This window comes from Rhinopithecus roxellana, chromosome 8 (assembly GCF_007565055.1).
Source record: "Rhinopithecus roxellana isolate Shanxi Qingling chromosome 8, ASM756505v1, whole genome shotgun sequence".
Classification (NCBI taxonomy): domain Eukaryota; kingdom Metazoa; phylum Chordata; class Mammalia; order Primates; family Cercopithecidae; genus Rhinopithecus; species Rhinopithecus roxellana.
The window spans coordinates 14,772,335-14,797,259 of NC_044556.1; the positions used below are offsets into that span (position 1 = coordinate 14,772,335).

A 24,925-nucleotide genomic window follows, 5' to 3' on the forward strand; every position below is an offset into this window, starting at 1 on the left:
CTGCAGGACAGGGCAGGGTGTGTGGGGCAGTTGGTGGCACCCCCTTTTGGAAGGCACTGCTGCCAGTGAGGCCGGTGAGTATGCAGAGCCCAGGGCCAGTGTTCGCTTCCTGCAGGCACCGGGCAGGCCTGGCCACTCCTGGACTCTCTGACCCCTTCCCCCGCTCTCTGCAGCAGGCACCACACGAGCCAATTTCGGTTGGCACAACGTCCTAAAGCAGGCCCTGGGCTCTGCGACTGCCAGCTCCGAGCCCATCGACATTCTGATTTCTATTTTTTTCATGCTTTGGAAAAAAGAAATCTATTTATCTCTACATCGGGCTCTGCTCTGCATAACCAGAGGCAAACCAGCAGCCCCGCCTGCTTTTGGATTTTCCTGGGAATGTAGCAGCGGATCCTCTGAGGCCTGCGTCGGGAATATCGGGCTGTCGGATGCGTCAGCCTTCCGGGACAGATGACGGCCACACTGCTTCTAGCTAGTTGGCTTGGTGTTTGGGCACCAGGTGACAGGGGCCAGCCAGCCAGCAGCCGTGCTGAGATTAGTCCAGGTCCCCTGAACTCGACGGCCATCAGTCCTGGGCCTGTCATTTGCAAACAGCAGCTGCAGCTTGTCCAGCCTCCTGCTAGACCCTCTCTCCACCCCAGGTTTTTCTTAAGGGTCTGTGACAGCATCTGTCAGTGGAGACTCATGTTAGCCACGTCAGGAGGGTCCGTGTTGGAGAAGGATGGAGGGAACGGCCCCGAGCCCGGGGAGCCTGGCTTCTGCTCTGTGAGGCTCGCTCCACACCCTGTTCCCTTCCCGATTCCCTTCCCCATCCTGCCCTGGTCCTAAAGGAGGTGACATGGGGCACGGGGGTGCACGGCCACCTTCTGTAGAGCCAGGGCAGGCCAGCCACCTTCTGAGTGGCTTCCAAGCTCCTGAGGCTTGGCCACCCGCACATCATGGGGTGAGTGAGGGGCAGGAGGAGGGCCCCTCCCGACAGCTGCCTGCAGCCTGGCCCTCCCCTTTTTATCTGGAGAAAAGTGTCCTGTGGCTGCTGGGTGGGTGGCAGGGAGGCTGGCCGAATCCCTGGCCAATGAGTCCCACTGGCAGGACCCCGAGAAGCAGAGGAGCTCACTCCGGCTGGTGCACTCCCACCCCGGCAACAACAGGACAAGCAGGCATGCCGGTACAGCTCCTGGGCACATGGCCCCATTCTGCTCCCGGGTCCCCCGGCTTCTCGTATGTGTTTGTTTTGTCTCCCAGTTACACTATGAGCTGCTTCAGGGCAGGGCCCGGCGTTGCATGGTAAAACTACATTAATTCAGACTTATTAATTCAGACTTATTAATTCATAGCCTATTATAGATTGGACATGGGAGACGTGACTCTTTCTGAACTAGAAGTTAGAAACCGTTTTGCTCTGGGTTTTTATGGCCACAATTGCAGAACCTAATCTAAGATCAGTACCTTTTTTTTTTCCCCCCAGCAACTAAAATCTTGTGAAATTAAAGGTCCTTAAAACGTGCTTTCAATTCTGAGCCAGACAGTTCTGAACCCAGCAAGGAGCAGCACAGGGATGCTCTGGCTTGGAAGGGGGTTTTTCTGGGAATGCCACTTCCAGGATTTGGACCTCATGTGTGTCCCTTGGGAGCTTCCAAAATAGGACTGCTTTTAGGTGGAGCTGATGTATTGGAACTGATGTCACGGATATAATGGACATCCTCACACCCCCCAAAAATTAGAAACAGAAGACGTCACTCCTCAGGCCGTGCCTCTTCTCTTCCCCAGACCCTGGGCAGGTCTCAGCGAACCCGGGAGAACCAGAGCCTGACTCTGGGTCCCGAAGTTGTCATTTCAGGGACCCGAATTGCTGTTTTCTCCCGTATATGAGTATCTGGGCTCATTAAGACAACTGGGGCCATCCCCGCTGGAATGTGCGAAGTCTGTGGGCTCTGGGAGTTTGGAGCTGGGTCAGGTGGTGAGGCCGGGAGAGTCGCACCCCCTGGGCCCCGTCCGGGCAGCAGGATCCAGGCCCCCATGAGGCTGAGGTGTGGTGGGCCCAGCTCCCTGAGCTGCACCTGAGTTCCTGGGGCAGCATGCCCACAGTGCATGGCCAACTTGGGCTGATGATGCAGAGGGCACAGGACCCAGAGCGGGGCCGAGCAGGAGGCCAGGGCTGTCCATGCCTGGAGCGGGGCTGCTTTCCGGCAGGGGCAGTCAGAGGCCCAGAAGCCAGTGGTGGGGCGTGCGCGGCCGCCATGCTCAGTACAAACTGGGACTGCCGCCCATGTCTACACAGACACATCTGCGATTGCTCCCAGAGTGTGCTGAAGCTGGTCTGTGGAATGTGATGTTCACCCCGAGGCTGTTACACTGCGAGTTACACTAGAAAGGTAACTTCATGACTTAAATCAGGCTTCAGCAAGCTTTTTCTTTTGAGACAGGGTCTCAGTCTGTCACCTGGGCTGGAGAGCTGTGGCATGATCACAGGTCACTGCAGCCTCAACCTCCTGGGCTCAGATGATCCTCCCACCTCGGCCTCCCAAGTAGCTAGGACAATAGGCGTGCACCACCACACTCACCTAATTTTAAAAATAAATTTTTGTAGAGACAGTGTCTCACTATGTTGCCCAGGCTGGTTTTGAACTCCTGGCCTCAAGCGATCCGCCTGCCTCAGCCTCCCAAAGTGCTGGGATGACAGGTGTGAGCCACCATTTGAGCCAGCCCACTTACTGTGAAGGACCTGATAGTAACTGTTTGCAGCTTCGCAGGCTGTGCTATTCCCCATTGTGAGCGTTCTGCCCTGCCCTTGTAGCATGAACACAGCTGTGGATGATACGAACGGGCGTGGCTGTGTGAATAAAACTTCACAAATAACAAGTGGTAAGCCAGATGTGGCCCATGGGCCCACCTTAGGTGATATGCCTTCTCAATAAAGAGATTTAGAGAAATAAGTAGGACAGAAGTGTTTACTCCCACAATTGAAAGAACCACAGTGAGTGTTTTGATGCAGGTGTGTCTGTGTAGACATGGGCGGCAGTCCCAGTTTGTACTGAGCATGGCGGCCGCGCACGCCCCACCACCGGCTTCTGGGCCTCTGCCCCTGCCGGGAAGCAGCCCCGCTCCAGGCATGGACAGCCCTGGCCTCCTGCTCGGCCCCGCTCTGGGTCCTGTGCCCTCTGCATCATCAGCCCAAGTTGGCCATGCACTGTGGGCATTCTCTTTAGAGACCTCTGTTCATAATCGGACTCTTGCTGTATTCATGACTGTGCACTTTGTGTTTCTTCAGATAACAGACACATCCTGAGGACGTTTCTGTCATTGAAAGGGTCCTGTAGACCACATCTTCCTAGCGCACGCCTCCCTGTCGTGTGTCATTTATTTATTCTGTCCACGACGGTTGAACGGTTTGGTTAGAGTCATTGTGATGTGTGTGTGTGCACAAGCATACTTGTCTTTCAATATAAAAGCAAAGGACGTCTTTGAATTCCTTCCTTCCTCAGGCAAGATCACGGGCAGGGGGAGGTTAGGGACGAGCTTGCCCGGAGTGTGCAAAGATCCACGTTCCGCCCATCGTCTGCAGCTTGGCAGAGCTGCTCGTCTCCTCCCTGCATCCTCCCAAGGCTGCCGGGGTCTGCTCCGTGCTTCCTGGGGGCCAAGTAGGGGCCGTGATGCTGACCCACCCTCCTCCTCTGGGGGATTCCGCAGGACCCAGCAGCCACCTCTCCCTCTGCTGATTCGCTGGGAAGCGGTGCTGTCCAGGTCCCCAGAGGTGCACTTGGCAGGGTGGTCAGGCCGCCCCCTGACATGGGCGCTGTCCAAGAACCCGGTTCTGCTTGGCATCTGGGGCACCAAGAGGGGTGGTCTTGCTTTGAGACTCTGCTCTGCTAGCTTCACCTGGGAATGAGAAGGAACTTATGGGTTCGAGCCCAACCCAGAGCAGTGAGACCAGGACCTTAGCGTTGGGGAGAGTGGTGGGGGCAGAGAACTTGCAGTTGGGTCCAACCTGTCGACGAGAGGCTGATCCCAAGGCCAGGCAACCTGAGGCCGTGACCCGCAGAGAATGCAGCGTATTTGGGAACAAAGACCCTCCGTGGAGACTGGCGGTGGGACCCTGGCTTCATGCTCCACGTTCCTCACCTGAGTCCCCGCCTCCTGGTCTTGGACCGCCACCCTTCCTTGGCCAGACTTGCCCAGCTTCCCCCGCAGCTCTCAGGGCAGCCTCACCCATACACACAGCTCTGGTGGCTGCATGTATCACGCCACACGATGGAACACAGGGCCCTGGGGTGTGCTCAGGCCTTCGGGGGCCGCGCAGACCTTCTCTTGCCGTTTGTGCCTGATTTCTCCGTCAGAAACTAATGACACGGCCAGATTCCCCCAGACGGCACCTTCCTTCTCTGTCGCGAGTGCTGACGGACGACCACTAAGTCGGGGAGCAGGAAATTGTAGCGGGCAGGGCCCGTCCCCTCCAGTCACTCCTGCACAGCTTCGCAGACACACGTGTCCCACAGAGTGGGCAGCTAGACAGGGCTGTGGTGAGGACAATCAGGGGCCTCGCTAATGAATGAAAATAGACAGCGAGGTCCGCCCTGCCCGAGGACTCTGTGGTGGAGCTCTCTTCAGCCTGCTCTGAACCCTTCCCAGCCACAGTAGAACAGCCCACAGAAGTCCTCACGTGCCTGGCTCACCCTTTTCTTGGGCACGTGGCTCCCACAGGCACGCAGCCGATCCGAAGAGGCCGGAGTTGGTGGCTTGCAGTGGGGGCTGGGCATGTTCAGCAGGAGGCTGCTGCTGAGGGGAGCTGGGTCTCCTCACCAGCCCCAGCGGTTTCTCTCCCACACTGTGGCCCTGCGGAGCTGCCCAGCACTCGGAAGTGACTGCCCTGTGTCCTCGATCCACGAGGCCATGCTTCCCTCCCCACGACCCACCGGCCTTGCCTCCTTCCTACTGTTTGCTTCTTGGGTGTCCCAGCTCCCCAGCTCCCTGCAGGGCCACATGGAGACTCGCAGGAATGCTCCCAGCCGCCACCTCCTTCCAGTCCAGCCGTGGGCGGGCTGGCACCAGCAGCTTTGTCCTGACAGTGGGGCCAGCCCCCGGGGCAGGGGACGCATCTCTGGAGCCTGGCCAGTCCCAGCCGGGCGAGGGGGCTCAGGCCAGGCTCCAGGCCACGGCAGTGTGCTCCATGGAGCGTGTCTGCCTGTCCCATCCATGGGTGCACACAGGTGCTTTTTTTAATTACTTAAGGAAAAGCAATTGCAAAGCCGCTCAATACAAATCCCCTAAGCTGCTGTGGATGGGGATGCCGGAGCGGCTGGCCCAGCCAGGAGTCTGAAACGCGGGCACCATCTGTGCTCCTGCCACTCCACGGCCAAATGACACCACCAGCCTTCCTCTCCCGCGCCATCTTTCATTGAATGAATTGAGTTTGCTGGGAATTGCTTGGCCATAAATATTCCCTCCTGCTCAGCATGGTCAGGCTCTAACTGTTCCCAAGCCCCTGCTCCTGGATCCAGCAGAAGGTTCCATGGCTCCCTCAGGACTGGGGAAGGTGGGAGGAGGCACGAGCTGCAGGAAATTCCACAGGAAGGTTTCTGCTGTCCCCAGCCCCACAGCTTCAGATTTGGGGTTGTAAATATGTCAGTGTCTCCAAGCAAAGGGCGGGCCACCTGGAAAGGTTTGTCAGGGCAAGGGAATAGTCGCGTTGAATTAAGTCTTTCCCTTTCTGTTTCCTTCATCCTGTTGAGCACGGGTAGTGACAGCAAGACAGGTACTTGAAACGGAAGACTGTCTTACGATGTTTGGGAATGGGCTTCTTCTCCTTTGCGTGTTTGATGGAGAGGCAGAAAGTTCCCCGTGGGCTTCTGAGGCTGGGATGAGGGTTGGCAGAGGTGGGGGCAGTCTGTGTCTGGCATGTGGTCCCTGGGCCTGCCTCTCCCTAGCAGGAGACGAGGGCTGTGCCCCCTTCAGAGGGGGGGCCCGTGCCTCTGCCCCCCACCCTCCAAGCTTCTGCATGGCCCTCCCCAATGCCTGTGGGGACTCCCAGGGATACTTTGTCCCCTAGAGTCTAGACCAGGAGTTTCCAAACTGCAGCCCGTGGTTCAACTCTGGCCCTGGCCTGTGTTTGTCAATAGTTTTATTAACACACAACCACGTGCATGCATTTGCCCATCGTCTGTGATGCTTTTGAGGCATGGTGGCAGAGTTTCTCGAAGCTGAAAACACTTAGCGTTTGGGCCTGTGTGACACTGTTTGCCAGCCCTGCCCTTTCCCCCTTCCTCTCGAGGCTGGTGTTTTTCCAGCCCCATCTCAGCGGGTAAGCGACAGACCAGAGCTTCCTGGCCGCCTCCTGGGATCTGAGTGCCGTGGTGGGAATTGCCGCTTGGGCATCTGGCTTCATGCCTTGTAGAAACAGGGTCTCCCTATGTTGCCCTGTTCATGCCTTCTGGGGCCTGGCTTCTCTGGCCCCAAGTCCCTGAAATGTTGAGTGTCACCAGGTCACCTGCACAACATCCTTCACAGTGCCCAGTGTGACCAAAGTGATGCAGCAGCAGAGCCACCAGGAACAGTGACCTGGGAAGGGCTGAGGGCGTGAGAGCGGCAGGTCTGCCCGGGAGGCAGCTAGAGGGCACTTCAGCTCATCCTTGCCACTCGCTTGAGGTTCCCAAACACAAGGGCTGCAGGAAATTCCTATTGGGTGTTTGCTCACTTCCTGCAAGACCCTAGGCAAGCCAGCCACAGCACGTGGCATGTTCATGTCCTTTCGTAGCCACTAAGTCCCTGAGCCTCCCAGACCCTCAGCGTCGTCTTCATTAACATTGGCGTCCCTCCAGCCCTGCAAGCTGGGGGCAGTCAGGTGAGGTGTGCGGGAGCCCGTGGGCCACCATTGCCCTCGTGAGGCCTCCTGAGGAGTGGCCATTGTCACATTCCGGAATTCCTGTCAGTCCTCTCAGCTCTTTGGGGACTGCCATCATTTCCCCTCTTCCCGGCCCTCTTGGAACAATTGCTGTTATAAAATACCCCGTATCCATTTTTACCTACCTGGGGGCAACCGCATCTGACGGGAGGGAGATTTTTGCCTGAACCAACAGGAAGCATCTGAATCTCAGCCTCGCTGGTCTCTGGACAACTGTGCGTGGGGTGGTGCCCAGTCCTGAACCTCAGGCCCCTCATCAAGCCGTGCGCCCAGCCCCCATTTCTCTTGGGTGTTTGCTCAGTGGCCATTACGACTCCATGGAGGCAAACCAGGGACTCACAACTAGGGGCCGCCATTTCCTGACTTGTGATAGAAGTTCTAGAAACAGACCTGGAGTGGTAGTGCACACCTGTAATCCCAGGGCTTTGGGAGGCTGAGGCAGGAGGATCACTTGAACCCAGGAGTTCAATACTAGCCTGAACAACATAGCGAGACCCCATCTCTAAAAAGTCTCCTAAGAATTAGCCAGACGTGTTGGTGGGTTCCTGTAGTCCCAGCTACTTAGGAGGCTGAGGCGGGAGGATCGCTTGAGCCTGAGAGGCTGAGGCTGCAGTGAGCCATGATTGCACCACTGCGCTCCAGCCTTGGTGACAGAGTGAGACCCTGTCTCGAAAAGAAAAATGTTCTAGAAGTGGAAGGCTCAGCGGTGGGATGGGGTGTGGGAGGCCCGGGCCGTGGGCCCCACCTGCCCTGGAGTAGGGTGTGTGGAGCCAGCCATCCAGGTGCGGTGCAGGGAGAGGCTCAGGTGCCTGTCTCCTGCCACAGTGCACGTGCCGGAAGGACATGGTCAAGATCTCCATGGACGTGTTCGTGCGCATCCTGCAGCCCGAGCGCTACGAGCTGTGGAAGCAGGGCAAGGACCTCACGGTGCTGGACCACACGCGGCCCACGGCGCTCACCAGCCCTGAGCTGAGCTCCTGGAGCGCGTCCCGGGCCTCGCTGAAGGCCAAGCTCCTCCGCAGGTGAGTTGCCAAGGGGCTGCTGCGTGACTGGCCCAGCGTGACGGAGGGTGGCCCTGCCAGGTGGCCCAGGCTCCTTCCCACCTGCAGGGACTCCAGGCCGTGTCCTGCTCCTCCCTTTCTTCCTATTCCCACCCCGCCTCCTCGTTCGTTCTCCTCCTCCTGTTCTGTCTGTTTCTCCTCGAGTCTGAGACAGCGTTTTCTCGAGGCCTTGCCTTGCTGGGGTGGGTGGGCCCCGCTCCGGCGGGCAGTGTCTGTGCCGTTCACACGCGCGGGCTCCCCATACTCCCTGTCACGTCCCTGCCAGGAGGCTGACCCTCAGCATGGCATGCTTCCAGGCCCATGCCACTGCCTCAGCAGAGTCACCAGGCGACATGGTTCCCTGTTACTCTCACTCACGGCGTTTCTGCTGTCGGGCTCCTCGGGCCCCTCCCTGGCACTGAGAGCAGGCGGGTCCTGTGCAAGGACTCACATGGCATCAGATGGGCTACAGAGCCCCTGCCCTTCTGTGTCTGCGGTTGCTCCTTCGGTGTAAAGGTGCTGCTTGGATTTGAGATCGTGGAGAGGATTGCAGAAGGCTGGCCCCTGGCATGACCCTGGATGCCCTTCTCCTACTCAGAACCCCTCCCTGCACATCGGTGTCTCCACTGCCGCACAGATCTTCCAGCCAGGTGTCTGATGTCCACCTGGAGGAGAGGGCAGAGCGTTTGCAGCCTCTTGGCTTCTGACTATAAGAGGCCATGGGGACACAGAGGCAGGTCCTAGCCAAGGAGGAGGTCCACTTCATGCCCAGAGTGAAGACGAGTGCTGGCCTCCCCGGCCGCCACTCTGGGAAGCGTCCAGGCTTCCAGGGCTCTGAGCTGCTCCCGGCACAATTATCGACAGATCTCACTCCTGTTTGGTGCCCAAGAAACATTCAGGGAGCCCCTGAGCATGAGCTGGAGCCCGGAGGGACGGCACAGAGTGGGCTCAGCTGACTTCTCCTGGGTAGGGCCAGAGAGCAAACATTTGTGACTTGCCAACTTGGCAGGCCAGACCTCCTGTGTCTCGATGTCTCGCCGACTCATGGCATCTCAAGGCCCCTGCAGATGATAGACAGAGAAGAAATGTGCGGGGCTGTGTCCGTGAAGCTTTGTTTACACACCCTGAAATCCAGATCTCATGATTTTCACATGCTACCAAATATTATAATTTTTCTGTTTTGAGCCACTTAAAAATGTGAATATTGGCCAGGCACAGTCGCTCACACTTGTAATCTCTGCGCTTTGGAGGCCAAGGAAGATGGATTGCTTGAGTCCAGGGGTTTGAGACCAGCCCGGGCAACATATTGAGACCCCATCTCTAAACAAAATTTAAAAATTAGCTGGGTGTGGTGGTGTGCTCCTGTGGTCCCAGCTACTCAGGAGGCTGAGACGGGAAGATCACTTGAGCCCAGGAGGTGGAGGCTGCAGCGAACTGAGATCATACCACTGCACTCCAGCCTGAATGACGGAGCAAGACCTTGTCTCTCCGGGAAAAAAAAAACAAAACAAAACCTGTAAACACTGTTCCTACCTTGTGGGCCGTACCCAGACTAGCTGCTGGCAGGTCTGGTCTTTGGGCCAACAGTGGTGGCCCTGGTGTGGGGGCAGCCTCCGCCTTCCCTTTGAACAGTGGCCTGCCTTCTGCAGCCATCCAGTCACTGCTGGCTTGATCTTATCCCAGCTGGCGATGGATGGTGCCCACTCGAGACCCAGCCACTGAGCACCAAGGTTGGGGACGGCTCAGCCTCGGCCCCCACACCACACTCTGAAGAAACAGGCCTTGGAACTGGTTTCTGAAAAGTCACTCCTGGTCCAGTAACTTCTCCTGGAACTGGGCATGTCCATCTGTCTGTGAGTCTGGGACTCCTGGGTGGTCTGGGCGTCTGCCTGGGCCTCCTCTGTCTTCCCTGCCCCCTGGCCTGTCTCGGAGAATGTTCCCTCCACCCTGATGCCATCCCTTGGTGTAGGGCAGCCCCACCTGACAGCCCCGCCGAGGTGAAGCCGTCTTTTCTGCTCTTGTGATCTGTCCTTTTGATTTCCTGCCTTCTGCGTGCTCCTCGTGAAGAGCCGCCTCCTGGGGAGGCCACTCCAGGCGGCCACACCAGCACAGAGCTCGTGTACCCAACTCCCAGGCCCAGCCGGACGTGCTATTTGCATAATGGTTAAATTGATTGTGGCTCAGGCTAATTGGTCAACAGAGCGGATTGCCAATAGACTGGCACCAAGTTCCAGGAGTGGAATGGGACTAGAGGCCGTCTAAATTGCCTGCCAGGAGGAGATGCGGAAGCCACTGCGCTCACCGCTGCTCGGAACCATCTTTGCACGCAGGAAGTGGACCCCCCCAGAACCAGCCCTTGCGTGGCCTGGCCTCCCTGCCCCAGCCGCCCCCTCGCTCCTAGTCATGACCTGCTCCTCCCAGGAGCCCCCTCCCGCCCTCTCCTGTGCACTCCATCCTGGGGGCTGCCTTCACCCAGCAGCGAGCCTGAATAACAAATGAAGTCAGCTTCCCAAGGGTCTAGTTTTCTTTAAAGCCTTCAGTATGTAACACAAGGCTGATTCGCTTATTTTTTTTTTTTTTTTTTTAAGTCATGGTGGGTGCTTTTCTCTGGAGAGGCGGATGGGTGACTCACGTTTCAAATCCCAAGCTGCCCCTCCCGCCACTGGGGAGGTGGTCGGTTCTCCCCTGAGCAGTGCTCTCTCCACATGGCCTGCCTTCTCCCCTGACCCAGGCTCCCTCCCTGAGGGCGTGTCTTGGGGCCAGGGCAGCCCTGTCTGAGCATCTGTGGCTCAGGCTGGATCGGGAGACACGGTAGACTGGCACTGTCTCCCAGACAAGGGGCTTGTGGACACAGGCTGGATCCTTCTCTGGTGGGGGGAGCATCCTGGGCCCCGCAGGGTGCTGAGCAGCATCCCTGGCCTCCACCCACTCCATGCCAGGAGCACACCCCAAGTCGTGATAACCACAGATATCCCCAGACATCGCCCAGTTCCGCAAGTGGGACCCCTGCCCTACACCAAGGGATGGCATCAGGGTGGGCGCTGTGCCCTCACCCTGGTGCAGTCCAGCTTTCCCTGCCCTCAGCGTGGCTGTGGGACGACCCCATGCATTTACCAGGTGCCCCGTGGGGTGCGGATGGTTCGGCACAGCCGCCTGAGCTCAGAGGACATGGCTTGCTCCCCGCTCGCCACCTTACACGGGTCTCTTCCGGAGCTAAATCTTGTCGGGCGAGCGTTGGGGGCTGTTTGTATTCTTCCCCTGATGGATGGGTTGCCTAAAACGGCAGCCTGGCTCCTGGCGGGTGTCCTCGGCCTCCCCACGCCTTGTGTTGCTGTGCGTTCCGGAGCCCTCACAGTGCTCTCTGGCACCCACGCGGCGCTCCTCCGTACAGACTCCTTCCATGCGAGAAGCGCCGTGTACACACGCTCCAGCATGTACGCGCTCCCTGCAGGACATCTGTGCACCCGCCTCACCACAGCCTCCCTGGCCCACTGCTGCTCTGTGAGCCCGGCTGGGCCCAGGTCTCGTCTCCCCTACCCCTCTGAACTCCGTGCTGCCAGTCCCCTCCGGTCTGCCTTGGCCTGTCGCCCCCGCACCACTGCAGGACACCACCCCAGCTGCACCCCAGCTGCGTTCCTGAGCCCTCCCCACCAACAGGGACCTCAGCCCTCAGGGACAGAACCTCACGAGCACAGGGACCTGCCAGCCCCTGCAGGGAGCATGCAGCCTCAGGGACTCACTGTCTCCTGTCTCTTTCCTAGAGCTGCCGTTCACTTTCTCAAAGGTGAAATTCCTCAGCACAGGGTCTAGTCTTGGGGGCGGGGAGCACTGGGCCACTTGGGGGCAGGGGGTGGGTGGGCGGCTCTGAGGGCTCAGTCTGGGGCCAACCTCCCAGCCATCCCTAAGCCTGGGGCCAGGGCTGGGGCAGCCCCAGTCCTCCCCGCCCTGTGAGAAGCCCTGAGCCAGCCCGGCACTGAGAGCTGATGGTCCCACTCTGGGTGCTGCAGGTGGCCCGTGTTACTGGGTGACAGGGCCAGAGGCCGTCCACCCTGCCTCCTGCCATACAAGCTGCAAAGGACACCTGCGTCCACCTTGGAAATATTAGAGCAGTTATCTGAACTACGTCCCGACATTTGGCTCATAGGAATGAGCCCAGGGGCGTCCAGTTAAGCCTGGCAGGCTAAGTGCTTATTTATCTCCACTCTCTCCTGAAACACCCCTGAAACGCCACAGAGTGAAGTGCAGAGAATAGGAGAGGGGGCAGTGGCAGCTGAGCATGTCTACAGGCTTTGAGAAGCAGGGAAGGGTGGGCAGGAGACCTCCTGGGCCAGCAAGCAGGAGGACAGCCAGCAGGGAGCGGCTGGTCTGCACCACGGGGCCACAGAAAGACAGCAGGCAGACATGGGCAGCTCCTGGGGGGCTGGGGGGATGCAGGGGTAACCAGCAGAAGACAGTGGGTGGCTCTGAGCAGGAGGGAGCCACCTTCCTGGGGTTGGCAGTGGGGCCCAGCTGCTAGCCTCACATCCCCCCACCCCCAAGGCCAGAAGAGACAGTAGAGGGGGTAGGGTCCTCTCCCAGAGAACAAAGGGGCCCAGTGGATCAAAGCCACAGATGCTGATACTGGGGCTCCCCTAAAGTCACAGGCTCCTGCCCTCAGCAGCCCCTGCCACTGCCTTCACCAGGCCCAGCTCACACAAGACTTGTCACCGTGCACAGAGGGATCAACGGCCAGGGGGCCCAACACATTGGAGGCCACGCTCCCATGACAAAGCAGGGCCTGCACAGAAGAAGGGAAGAGCTCCGAGGAAGGAGGATGCAGTGAGCTCAGGGCCCTGGAGCAGCTTGGGACTTTGCATTATGGAAGAAGAACCATTGCTGTGAAGAAGAAACATTCCAGGAACGAGCGGCTCTCAGATGTTACCATCTAGAGGAGAGAAGCGCCCTGGTGGATTGGGAGGCTCTTGAAGAAGCCCCTCCCACAGCACAGACCCTCAGAGCTGGAAGATACGAAGGATCAGGAAGTCAGAGGCGTAGTCTAGGAAATCTAGCCCCTGATAGGAGTTTCAGAAAAAAAGAAAAGGAAAGTATCCCAGGACCCAAAGACTTTGCATTTCCAGGTTTAAAAGTCCAGAAAGTCCACCCAAGAATGGAAATTACCCAAACGACAACACATCGCTGTGAAACTTCACAACTCCTGGATTAAACAAAGGCCGTGAAAGCTTCCAAAGCAAACAGATCATATAAACAGCCTACCAGACTGAGGCTGGGCATGGTAGCTCACGCCTGTGATCCCTGCACTGTGGGAGGCCAAGGCAGGAGGATCACTTGAGGCCAAGAGTTCTAGGTCAGCCTGGGTGACATAGCTAGACCCTGTCTCTCCAAAAAAAAAAAAAAAAAGAGCAGGAGACCCTATCAGCTTTGGATCTACAATCATAATGCCACAAGCTAAAAGACAAAGGAGAAAGGCCTTCAAAAGTCAGAAGAGGAATAATTCTCCCCAAATCTTTCACCTAGCCAAATTGTCAAGAAATGTGTGAGGGGAATAAGGATCTTTGTAGACACACAGAGTCTCGTATTCCATCTCCTTTCTCAGGAGGCTGCTGCAGGATGTGCTCCAGCCAAACAAGGATGTAAACCAAGGAAGCCATGGGATTGAGGAAACAAGATCTAACCCAGGAGAGTCAAGGGGAGTCTCAAGATCATGGGAGAAGGAACCAAGACTCCTAGGGGTATCATGGAGAGAAGGGGACACCCTGCACAGGAGACCACAGCAGGAATTTAAGAGCAACGGCAGGGAGCTCAGAGATACCAAGGAAGCTAGGCTTCCAAAGCAGGCCAGTTCCAGACCCCTGTTGGGGGGGCAGGGAATGTGGCCCGAGTTGCTCTGTGGCTCATGGATGCACAATGTTTATGGGGCATAAAAGTGTAAACATGTAATTTGGCTGCAGTGGAAGACAGTGGTAGGTGCAGGGAGAGAAGGGGACGGTCATGGAGGGGAGCAAGGACGGCCACACCCTCAGCACCTGTGCCGGGAGCCAGACCCAGAAATAAGCATCGGGTGCAGAAACACGCGAAAGGGGATGAAGGCATCAGGGTCAGGAAGAGGCGTGCCCTTAAGACCCCACAGATGCCCCAAGTGATGGATGCCCCTCTGCCGTGGGCTGTGCCCCCCTTGTTGTGTCTGTGTATTGAGCCCTACCCAGTTCTATGTAGTGTGGGACCCAGGGGTCTCAGCCTGGCACTGCTGCAGGTAGGAAAGGGCTGGGCTGCAAGGATGAGGCCCCAGAGCTCTGATTGGACACCAGGACGGTCCTGGGCCCTCTGGGGCAGACACAGAAGGCTTGAAGGCTGTGGGGGTGTACCTGGAAGGCTGTGGCAGGGGAGGGCCATGGTCAGAAGCGACCTCTAGGGTGGGTTTTCAGGGTGGGAGTGGAGGGAGGGACTGCAGTGGGTGGGAGAAGGGGCTATGGAGCTGGAGGCAGCCAAGGCCAGGTGAGTGGAGTGGGAGGGCACCCTTCTGCTGGTGTTGTCTGGGACCAGGGCAGGTCCACTGTAGGATCCTGGCCCTGCAGCCCTGGGGCATTCCCAGACCAGGAGGGCAGCCCACCTTGGGATGACAGTGGTTACAAGAGCCAGTTGCACCCAGCACCAATCTGAAGCTTCCTATTCCTGAGCCTGCTGTCCCCACATGGGGCAGGCACCCAGCATTTCCCCAGCCCTCAAGTGGACCCTGAGGCTGCCTGCCCGGAGCCGTCCTTGGGCTGCTGTTGTGGAGAACGTTCTCTGGAGGGCAGAGGCAGCTCCCGTGTCCCCCACCCACCTCCTGCTCCCTGTGTTAGTGACTCTGGCCCCACGCCCGCTCCTGCCTGCCTCCCGCCCCTGCCCGGCCGCCCCACAGCGACCTTGTGTGCACCATGCTGTGTGATGCCATGCCTCTGGGCCACCCGCTTTCTGCCTTGAGTCATTGTGGTGGGCCATGCTGCAGACATCGGGGAGCACTGATTCTAGTGAGTTAGGCAGCTGAGGAGCAAGGAGGGCTGGCAGTGACTAGTGTTCTAGGAAGGCTTCCTGGAGGAGGCGCCCCAGAAGCCAGCATGGAGCACAGGGCGGGCAGAGTGGCTGGGAGCAGCGGTGGGCAGGGGTCAGGTCCGAGTGTCCTGAGGGAGCATGGGCTGTTGCTGGCCCATGTGACAGCCTGGCTCAGGCAGAGGCAAGGAGGTCCTGGTGACAGAAGCCCCGCCAGTGGACCCACCCCACCCCCGTCAGATGAACCTGCCCCACCCTGGTGACCACTTGGTCCTTGGAGGGGCAGCTGCCACAGGGACCCCTGTGGGATTGAGGTGACTGAGTCTGAGCCCACAGGGACAGGGGACACGGGAAGCACCCAGAAGCCGCAGCCGGCATTGGTAATTGTCCTGGAAACACTGGTGCTCCCAGCTCTGCCTGGCTGCTGGCGGGCTTGACACAGCTAGCTCTCATCTGGGAAGGGGAGAAAGGCCTCTGGGGAGCCGGGCTGTGCAGCCTCGAGCTCATGGCCTAGTGAGGCCCCTGGCCAGGCCAGGGCTTAGGGCAGCTGCAGGGGGTGGGCCCGGAGGAGGTGTAGACATCACACGCCCAGGGGAGGCGCCAGGCCTCGGCTTCTCCGCACTCCCGGCTTCTGCCTGAGCTCCCTGGGAGCCACCCCCTCCGCATCTCCAAAAACTTTTGCTTCCTTCCTGGAAAGGCCCTGGAGGTCCCCGGGGGAACCTGGTGCAAGGCCCTGGCCACTCAGCTGCAGGTTCACACCCGGCTGTCACTTTTCCTCCTTCCTTTTGCAGCCCCCTCTCATTTCTAAGGAGTCCTAGCTCAGCCAAGTCTGTAAGCCTTGGGTTGAATCCCTCACTTGGGGCTGGTGTGCAGGGATCAGGACCTCCCTGATGTACCCCGGGATTGTGGGTGTCCAGGCTGGGCATGCAGGATGCGCCTCCTCTTGGCCCACGCCTGCCCTGTGAGCAGATCCAGGGCTCAGGGTGCAGAGGAGGCCCTGGCGGACCCTGGGGCGTGGGCACAGGTCAGAGCAGCGGAGTGTGAGCTGGGGCTCCCATGCGCCTCAAAGGCTGCAGAGAGAGGACCCAGGGAGTCGGGGACAGAGCCAGGTGCCCAGGACCAGGCGTCCTGGGGAGTTGAGCAGAAGTCCTAGAGAAAAACCCCGTGAAATTTACATTCTAGACAAATTAGTCTGAAAGAAAACAGACACTGGAAAAAGACTGAGGAGGAGAGGAAACCAAGTCTAGAGAGGAAGAAAGAGCAGACCAAAAGGCCGGGGCTGTCGTAAGTGTCTTCTTCGTTCCGTTTGTCGTCTAGGCGTTTTCCACGAGCTGCTGTTTCCCTCGGAGCTCACACCCCCTGTGTCTCTGTCCCGTGGCACACGTGGCTCTTGCCGCCCCGTCCCGCCCGCCATCCCACCTGGTGTCAGTCGGCTTCCCATCTCCAGCTGTCATCAGCGTCCCCTGCTTGACACCGTCCCCACCATGTCCATCGCCCCATCTCCCTTCGGTCTTTCCTCCCAACACAGCTCCTGCCCCGCAAAAGCAGAACCCCACCCAGGGTTCCCTTTACCCCCGGCCTCCAGCCAGGAGGCTCCTGCTCATGGGGCACTCTTCTGGGGGTGGGCGGGGCTGCGCGCTGCCGGACAGAGTGCACGGACCTGGGGCTCTTCCCTCCCTGGTCTCCTCTCCTGCCTGATAAACCTCCCTCTCCAGGTCTCACCGGAAACGGAGCCAGCCCAAGAAGCCCAAGCCCGAAGACCCCAAGTCCCCCGGGGAGGGTACGGCTGGGGCGGCGCTCCTGGAGGAGGCTGGGGGCAGCGTGAAGGAGGAGGCCGGGCCAGAGGCTGACCCCGAGGAGGAGGAGGAGGAGCCGCAGCCACTACCACACGGCCGGGAGGCCGAGGGCGCAGAAGGTCAGTCCCTGCCAGCCCGGGCCTGGCACCTCTGCTTTCCTACCCCCAGTGGGCATCTCCTAGAAGGAACCAGTGCCTGCTGCAGCCAGAGTCCCCGCTTTGTAAGAATCCCATTCACTGGCTTTCTTGCCTGGGTGGGGCATTTTGTGAAAATAGACATTGTGAGGTGGAGGCCGTAAAAAAAGTGCCTGCTCCCCCAGAATTGAGAAGAGCAGTTACCAGAGGCCAGGCGCAGTGGCTCCCACCTGTAATCCTAGCACTTTGGGAAGCCAGGGTGGGAGGATCACTTGAGTCCAGGAGTTTGAGACCTGTCTGTACTTATGATAAAAAAAAAAAAATTAACCGAGCTTGGTGGCTTACACCTATAGTCCCAGCGACTTGGGAAGCTGAGGTGGGAGGCTGAGGCTGCAGTGAGCCGTGCTTGCACCACTGCATTCCAACCTGGGCAACAGAGCAAGACCCAGTATCACACGCACACATACAAAATAATAATAATAATAAAATAAAAGACCAGGATGCTGTATGTGGCCCAGATGCTGGAACACGCCTGCAGCGGCCGTGGCCGCTTCTGAGCAGAGGGCCGGTCCTGACCCGTGAGCGGGTCTCCCACCTGCCCTCGGGCCTCCCAACTCTCCTGGGGCTGGTAAGACGGGGCAGCTGCCTTCCCACAGGAGTGTGAACCAGCAGTTGTGAACGGGGTGTGGGGGGCTGGGTGGCAGTCTCAGAAACATTTCCTTCTCCAGGGTGAGCTTTTGGCTGTGGAACTCCCACCTGTGAGTGTATAAAGGTTCCTGTTTCAGGGTTGACAGCATTTTGTTTCCGGTGACTGGGTTTTATCTTCTCAGTTTAGAGCTTTAGCTGCTTGGGAGTCTGCGCAAAGTGGCCATTCCCAGCTGGGGCTCCCTGCTGGGAGCCCTTTGCTCTTCCCACCCTTTCCAGGCGCCGTGCAGGGAGCAGGTGTGTGGGGTGTGCCGGCCAGCCTGCCTCCTACCAAGGGCTGCCCCCTGCTGTGGTGCCTGAGGCCCAGGTCATGGGGGCCACATTCGCCGGAGGGTCCTAGTCCTCAGTTTCCCTCTGTATGAGCCCAGCACGACCTGGTCTGCCTCCGAGGTGTCAGGTCTCCAGGACATGCTGGTGCCCAAGGTGAATATTGTCCTTGGAACATGGCAAGAGGCCCAACCATGGTGCCATTCAGCAGACGTGAGGCCCCTCCCACCTGCCAGGGGCAGCCGTGGGGCACCTGATCTGGAACGATGGGGTCGTGGCCCTTGCAGTGCTCCAGGAGGCAGGCACACCCCTGCCCTCCCCATATACATGGGGCAGGTATTGAGGGTCACAGCTGGCCAGTGGCTGTGGGCCTGAGGCAAGAAAAGTGAGCATCCCTGGGGGAGAGAGCAGAGGCCGGGGGTGAGTTTGCTCCTGACGTGCCACTCACTCAGGGGGGCCTGTGGGCTCTGTCTGTTCAGCACGTCTCAGGAGGGTCTGCTGGCCTAGAGAGGCAAGACGAGGAAAGCAAAGGCATCGTGGGTAGAAAGGAAAAGCACAGCTGTCATGGCACTGTTCGCACGTAGCGACGATTCTCTACTGAGAAGCAGCGAGCAAGTCTGCAGGCGGAGCCACACGGTGACTCAGGGATCGAGCAGAGCTGCTGGAGACAAGCGACGGGCACAGAAACCCGATCGTGCCTCTCCTCTGTGAGCTGCTCGCAGCAAACGTGTCTCCCAAAGATACCCCTTATGGTGCTACCAAACAGAGATAATGGATCTTGGAATAAACCTATTCAAAAAAAATGATCTTTATGGAGAAAATTAGAGACTTTTTTTGGGAATAAGAAAATTGCTAAATATACAGAAGAATGTACCAGGTGTTAGGAGAGCTCCTGAGCAGACAGCTGACGGCTCCCCCCACATTCTCCGCAGGTTCAGTGCAGCCCCATTTGGGATCCCAGCAGGGTTTGCTGATTTAAACGCAGGCGGATGAAAGTCCAAGGCCTGTCAAGAGGCCAGGGCTGCCCTTCCAGAAGGCAGGGCTTGCTTGCCACAGAGCTTGCAGGACCCAAGCAAAGATGGCAAAGGGTCTCGGAATAGGAATCCCAGAGCAGTGGACATGGTGTGACACCTGGAGTCCTCTCCTTCCCCCGGTCCACGCTGCCACCTCTGTGAACGCCCTGTGGCTGCTGAAATGAATGACCACGACCTTGGTGGCATAAAACAACACATGCTCCTTCTCTCACAGCTCTGGAGGTCAGCAGCCTGACACAGGCCTCAGTGGGCTAAAATCATGCTGTGGGCAAGGCTGCTTCCTCCTGGGGGCTCCAGGGAAGAACATGTTTCCTGCCTTTCTCAGTGTCTAGAGGCACCCACATCCCTCGGTTCAGGGCCCCTTCTTCCCGCTTCACAGCCACAGTGCAGCCTCTTCTGGTCTCTCTCTGACTCTTACCTTCCTATCTCCTACCCGGCGAGGTCCCTGGGTCACCCGGATGCTCTCCTGTGTCAGGGTCCTTCACTCAGTCCCACCTGAATGTCCTTCAGCCACGGGAGGGGACAGATTCCCAGGCTCCAGGGATGAGGATACAGACGCCTCTGGGGGTCATTCCTCTGCCTGCCACATGCCTAGGCATTTCTGTCAAAAGAGAACTGGCCAACTGGAAACACAAAGCAGGAAAGTATCTTTATAACCCAAAGCTAAGTGATTCTTTATGAGGCCGGGCGCGGTGGCTCAAGCCTGTAATCCCAGCACTTTGGGAGGCCGAGACGGGTGGATCATGAGGTCAGGAGATCGAAACCATCCTGGCTAACATGGTGAAACCCTGTCTCTACTAAAAAAATACAAAAAAAACTAGCTGGGCGCGGTGGCGGGCACCTGTAGTCCCAGCTACTCGGGAGGCTGAGGCAGGAGAATGGCGTGAACCCGGGAGGCGGAGCTTGCAGTGAGCCGAGATCCGGCCGCTGTACTCCAGCCTGGGCGACAGACCGAGACTCCGTCTCAAAAAAAAAAAAAGTGATTCTTTATGAAAAAGCACAAACCAGAAAAAATAAAGATGGACAAATTCAGTGACTCTCAAATACACTGCTGTAAGGATGAACCTTAGGAAAAGTGAGAAGACAAGCTGATAGGTAGGGAAGATACTTGCCACCCATCACCGACCAAGAGCAGATAAGAATGCCTGAGGACCAGGAGGGGCTCAGCCCACCAAGGGAGAGGGCACAGAGGAGGAGACCCCTGAGGCTAACGAGCCCAGCCTGCTCTGGGAAGCACTGAGGAGATGCTGCTGTGTGCTCCTTGGACCACCAGAGGTGAAAACTCTGACCGTGCCCAGCCCTGGAAGCCGGTGCAGCGGGCAGCCTAGTCCCCTGCTGCCTGGGACCTGCATGAGTCCAGCTGCATTGGAGATGGACCTGGCCTCATCCAGAGAAGTGGAGCATTTGCAGACTGCACACCCAGAGCTTCTCTTGGGGCACGTTTCCTGGAGAGAGCCTTGCCAGCGGGGGGGCACTAGGACTGTGCAGACACAGGAACAGGCAAACTAACCAACCTCCATCGATGGAGAGGGACAGGAATCAGTGCCTCCTCATGCCCTCGTCTGCCCCGCAGGCATGAGGGCTGGAGGCTGCTGCTCCGCGCCCCGTGGCTCTCAGACATGACCTTGCGTGGCACAGGGCTTCTCATATGCTGTGCTCCGTTTGTTTAAAGCCCACAGATGGGGCGGCTGAGATGACTGAAATGTACAGTCTCACACCTGTGAAAGCAGGAAGCTCACGGTCCAGGTGTCAGCCAGGCTGGCCCATTCCGAGGACCCAGGAGGATCTGTCCCGGGCCCCTGTCCTGGGCTTGGAGGTGGCACCTTCGTGTTCCCGTGGTGTTCTCCCGAGTGTGTCTGCCCAGACTCCCCCCTTCCTAAGGACACCAGTCACGCTGAGCCCGGCCCGCCCCGAGGGCCTCATAACTCATTGTGTCTGCAGTGATGCCCTTCCCAAACAAGACGGCATCCCAGGTCCAGAGGCTAGGACTGCAACCCCATTCACCAGCACAGGGCGAGGGGCTGCCTGTGGGGCAGGGGCAGGCACAGGTGCCTATCTGTGCTGTCATTCTGCAGGGCCTGTGTCTACACTGCAGGTCTGCTGGGGTCTGGGAAATCCTCAGAAATAATGCAGACTCCAGCAGGCAAGCCGGGCACCGGAGCGTGGGCCGTGCTGGTAGAGGTTGAGTCCCTGGGCTGGCTGCGGTAGCAAATAGCCTCGTGTCTCCTGAGCAGGAGTCTGCGTTTGATTCTGGAGACTGTGAGCCCCAGGCGAGGTCGGCAGGGGAGTGGGGGATGGGTGCAGTTCAGGGTCTGTTCCAAGGGGGACTGTGGGATGTCCCTGGAGGGACTGGCACGGGACGGGGATGGCTGAGCCATGACCGTTCTCTGTGTTGGGAGCTGCATGGGCCACCTTGAGCTTGGGCCTTGGGAAAGTACCTTTCTCATGGGTCAGAACGTGCTGGGGGCTGTGCGTGGTCTCACAGGACAGGGTCAGTTACGGGAAAACAAGCGGGCAGAGAAAGATGCAGGCTTGGGTTTGGGGACCCGGGCCCACCCAAGCCCATCGGTTAACTGCCCATGTGACCCTGAGCTGGGACACTGCCTTGATGGGCCCTTCAGGAGGGCAGAGACAAGAGAACACACATCCTCCCCAGGCCAGCGCAGTGTCGGGAAATGAGGCAGGCTGCTGCCGCCGCTGCCATCTGTGGGTTATCTGTGGGTTTGGGCAGCGAGGAAAGTGGCCCAGTCCTGGGGAGACTTTCACAGAGTGGAGGTGGCTGGTCAGAGTCTGGCCTGGGTTCTCAGTGGGGCCTCCTGGGAGGCGTCGCAAGGATCCCCGGTACCACGGGTGTCTTCCTCCCTCTTGAGCAGACTGCAGGGGCTGGCCAGCCTCAGGCTGGAGGAAGGGCGGCCACCACCTTCTGCAACTTGGTTTACCCAACTGGCTAGCAAAGGACTGTGGCTTCGCTTCTTTTCTTTTACTTATTTTCTGTTTTTTTTTTTTTTGAGACGGAGTCTTGCTCTGTCGCCCGGGCTGGAGTGCAGTGGCCAGATCTCAGCTCACTGCAAGCTCCGCCTCCCGGGTTCCCGCCATTCTCCTGCCTCAGCCTCCCGAGTAGCTGGGACTACAGGCGCCACCACCACGCCCGGCTAGCTTTTTGTATTTTTCAGTAGAGACGGGGTTTCACCATGTTAGCCAGGATGGTCTCGATCTCCTGACCTCGTGATCCGCCCGCCTCGGCCTCCCACAGTGCTGGGATGACAGGCGTGAGCCACCGCGCCCGGCCTCTTTTTCTTTTGAGATAGTTTCACTCTGTCGCCCAGGCTGGAGTGTGGTGACGCTATCTTGGCTCACTGCAACCTCCACCTCCCAGGTTCAAACGATTCTCCTGCCTCAGCCTCCCAAGTAGCTGGGATTACAGGCACCCACCACCATGCCCTGCTAATTTTTATATTTTTAGTACGGATAGGGTTTTACCATGTCGGTCAGAATGGTCTCCAACTCCTGACCTCAGGTGATCCACCCACCTCATCCTCCCAAAGTGCTGGGATTACAGGCCTCAGCCACTATGCCCAGTCTTCTTTTCTTTTCTTTTCCTTTTTTTTTTTTGAAACCGAGTCTTGCTCTGTCACCCAGGTTGGAGTGCAGTGGGTGCAGTCATGGCTCACTGCAGCCTTGGTTTCCTGGGCTCAAGCAATTCTCCCACCTCAGCCTCCTGAGTAGCTGGGACTGTGGACATGCACCACAACTCTGCTCATTTTTCAAAATTTTTAGTAGACATGAGGTCTCGCTATGTTGCCCAAGCTGCTCCCGAACTCCTGGGCTTCACCTCAGCCTCCCAAAGTGCTGGGATTACAGGTATGAGCCACTGTGCCCAGCTCTCTTTTAATTAATGTGACTTATTTACTAATCTGCCCAAGCCTACCCACGAGGCAGCCACACCCTTCCCAGCCCTGGCGTTACCTGTTCTCACTTGGGCCTCACCATGGCCTTGGCCCATGAGAGACTCAGGTTCAGGGAGGTCTTGAACCAGGGGGTCCTGGTTCGCCTCTAGTCTCCCCTCCCCATGCGTGGTCCTGGCTGGATGGGCGGCTTTCCCTCCCCGACTTGCCTGCTGGAGAGAAGCTTATGCCACGTGGGAGGGAGTGGAAACCAATGCCCCATCTAGCTGCCTGGCGTAGGCGAGGCCCTGGCCTGGTCACTCACCATCCTGCTTAAAGATGTACAGGGCAACTCACCCCCTCCCGAGATTTCCAGGGGTCCACACACCCTGTGCAGTGGTCACAGTGCCAGGAGGCTGGACCTGATGCATCTCTGAGGCCTGTGGCTTCCACGGGTCCCTGAAGGGATCAACCCCCCACAGAAAGGCCAGGGACCAGCGAAGAGGCTTGGGGCCACCTTGGTGCCATGTCAGGGTCTCTGCCCAGGGAGGGCTCAGGGCTGGCGCTTCCCCCCACACCGACCGACCTGGACACCCTTATCTCTGTTCCACAACAGACTCCTTCTGAGGAGGACCCACTCTGGCAAGGGTGGGTGTTTTCTTGGACACAGCCTTCTCCCTGGAGCCCGCAGTCCCAGGAACCTCTGGAGAGGAGATTTATCTCGAGAGAGCCTCACAGATGCATATTCACAGTCAGGGACGCCACAGGAAATGCATGCCACAGGGATGCGTGAAAGATTTCCTGAAGCGGTTTCTGGTCCCCCTTGAATGCCAGTTTTACGCCCCTAAAAGCTATGATGCTGAGGCACCTTTCAGGGCCTAGCAGTGGGGTGTGGGGTTCTGTGTTTTCATATGGAACAAGCTGGGAAAGGGCCGGCACCTCTTGCTCACGGGGCCGGGAGTCATCAGCATCGGGGAGGAAGCCCCTCCGGACGGGAGGGGCCTGAGGGACAGTTGGGAGTCTGCTTCCCAGTGGCCGTTGGCGTCCCCTACCCCATTCTTACTGGCTGCTTTGAGGTCTGGGAAGAGCGGCCGCCCTATTGCCCAGCCCTAGGAGGGACTAGCAGCCCCACCAGCCAGCCCTGACCCCAGAGCCAAGCAGAAGGCAGGAAGGTGGCCTCGTCCACCTCTCCTAAGCCTGTGGGGAGGCCCCGCCTCCTGGAAGAAGGCCTGCAGTGACACACAGGGTCGGGGGGCAGAGCCAAGAGGGGGACCCAGGAGGGCTGGCACAGTGCTGTCCTGCCTTCCAGAGGGTGGAGAAGCTGCGATGAGCACAGCAGCTAGCCCCTAGCCCTTCTCCTCCCCTCACCCTGGAGTGCCGCTCTCAGGAGAGGCTTGGTGGCTGGTGACTGGCTTTAGGACACGGCGAGCAAAGGCTGCCATGTCCTCCGTCTGGAGGGCAGCCCCAGCTCATAGTGAGGGGCTGCGAGCTCAGCCCGGGGACCCCCCAGCACATTCCAGCTGGGCCTCAGGGACCGTCAGGTGCACCCGGCTGTGGGTTCAGCACGGGAGGGTGGCGGTGTTGGAGGGGGTGGCCAGGGAGCCCCTGAGACTGGGGCTGGGTTGGCCCAGGCATGGCGGCCAAGCACAAAACTTGAGGGAGGGCTCCGGAAGCCAGGCCGCGGCTGATGGCTTGATTTCAGCAGCCTTGGGGCAGGGACTGAGCGGTGTCCTTGCAAATGAGTGGTTTCTTGCCCCCCCTCCACAGGGCAGCCTGGGCCTCTGGGCCTGTCTTGGGGTTTGCTGGAGGCTCTGGTGGAAACCCAGGTGCTGAGGAGAAGTGACCCCGGTGCCCCAGGCAGGCTAGTGAGCCCTGATGGTGGGGGTTCTGCTGTGACATCTTCCCTCTCCCCTAAAAAGAGTGCTAGCAGGTTCTCAGCTGGCTGCCCTCAGGGGCCTGGGCGGGTCCTCAGCTGGCTGCCCTGGGGGGGGGGGGGGGAGCCTTGGCGGGTCCTCAGCTGGCTGCCCTCAGGGGCCTGGGCGGGTCCTCAGCTGGCTGCCCTCCGGGGCCTCCGTGTACCCTGGGCCCTGTCTGTACCATGGTCCCTGCTCGCCTCCCTCAGGCCAGGCAGGTGTGGGGTG

At 58.8% G+C, this 24,925-nt stretch overlaps 1 protein-coding gene across 4 annotated transcripts in view; it reads left to right on the forward strand.

The window, feature by feature from the left end:
* KDM4B (lysine demethylase 4B) overlaps positions 1–24,925 on the forward strand; it is a 189,060-nt gene that overhangs the window by 135,515 nt on the left and 28,620 nt on the right. For 2 of the 4 annotated variants that reach the window (XM_030936513.1, XM_030936515.1), the window contains exons 10-12: positions 7,724–7,920; positions 16,147–16,248; positions 16,680–16,879. In XM_030936513.1, the coding sequence (XP_030792373.1) occupies positions 7,724–7,920; positions 16,147–16,248; positions 16,680–16,879 (499 nt within the window). Of the gene's footprint in view, positions 1–7,723; positions 7,921–16,146; positions 16,249–16,679; positions 16,880–18,345; positions 18,654–24,925 lie in introns of those variants that run through there. The other 2 variants (XM_030936516.1, XM_030936514.1) reach the window with 2 other exon arrangements.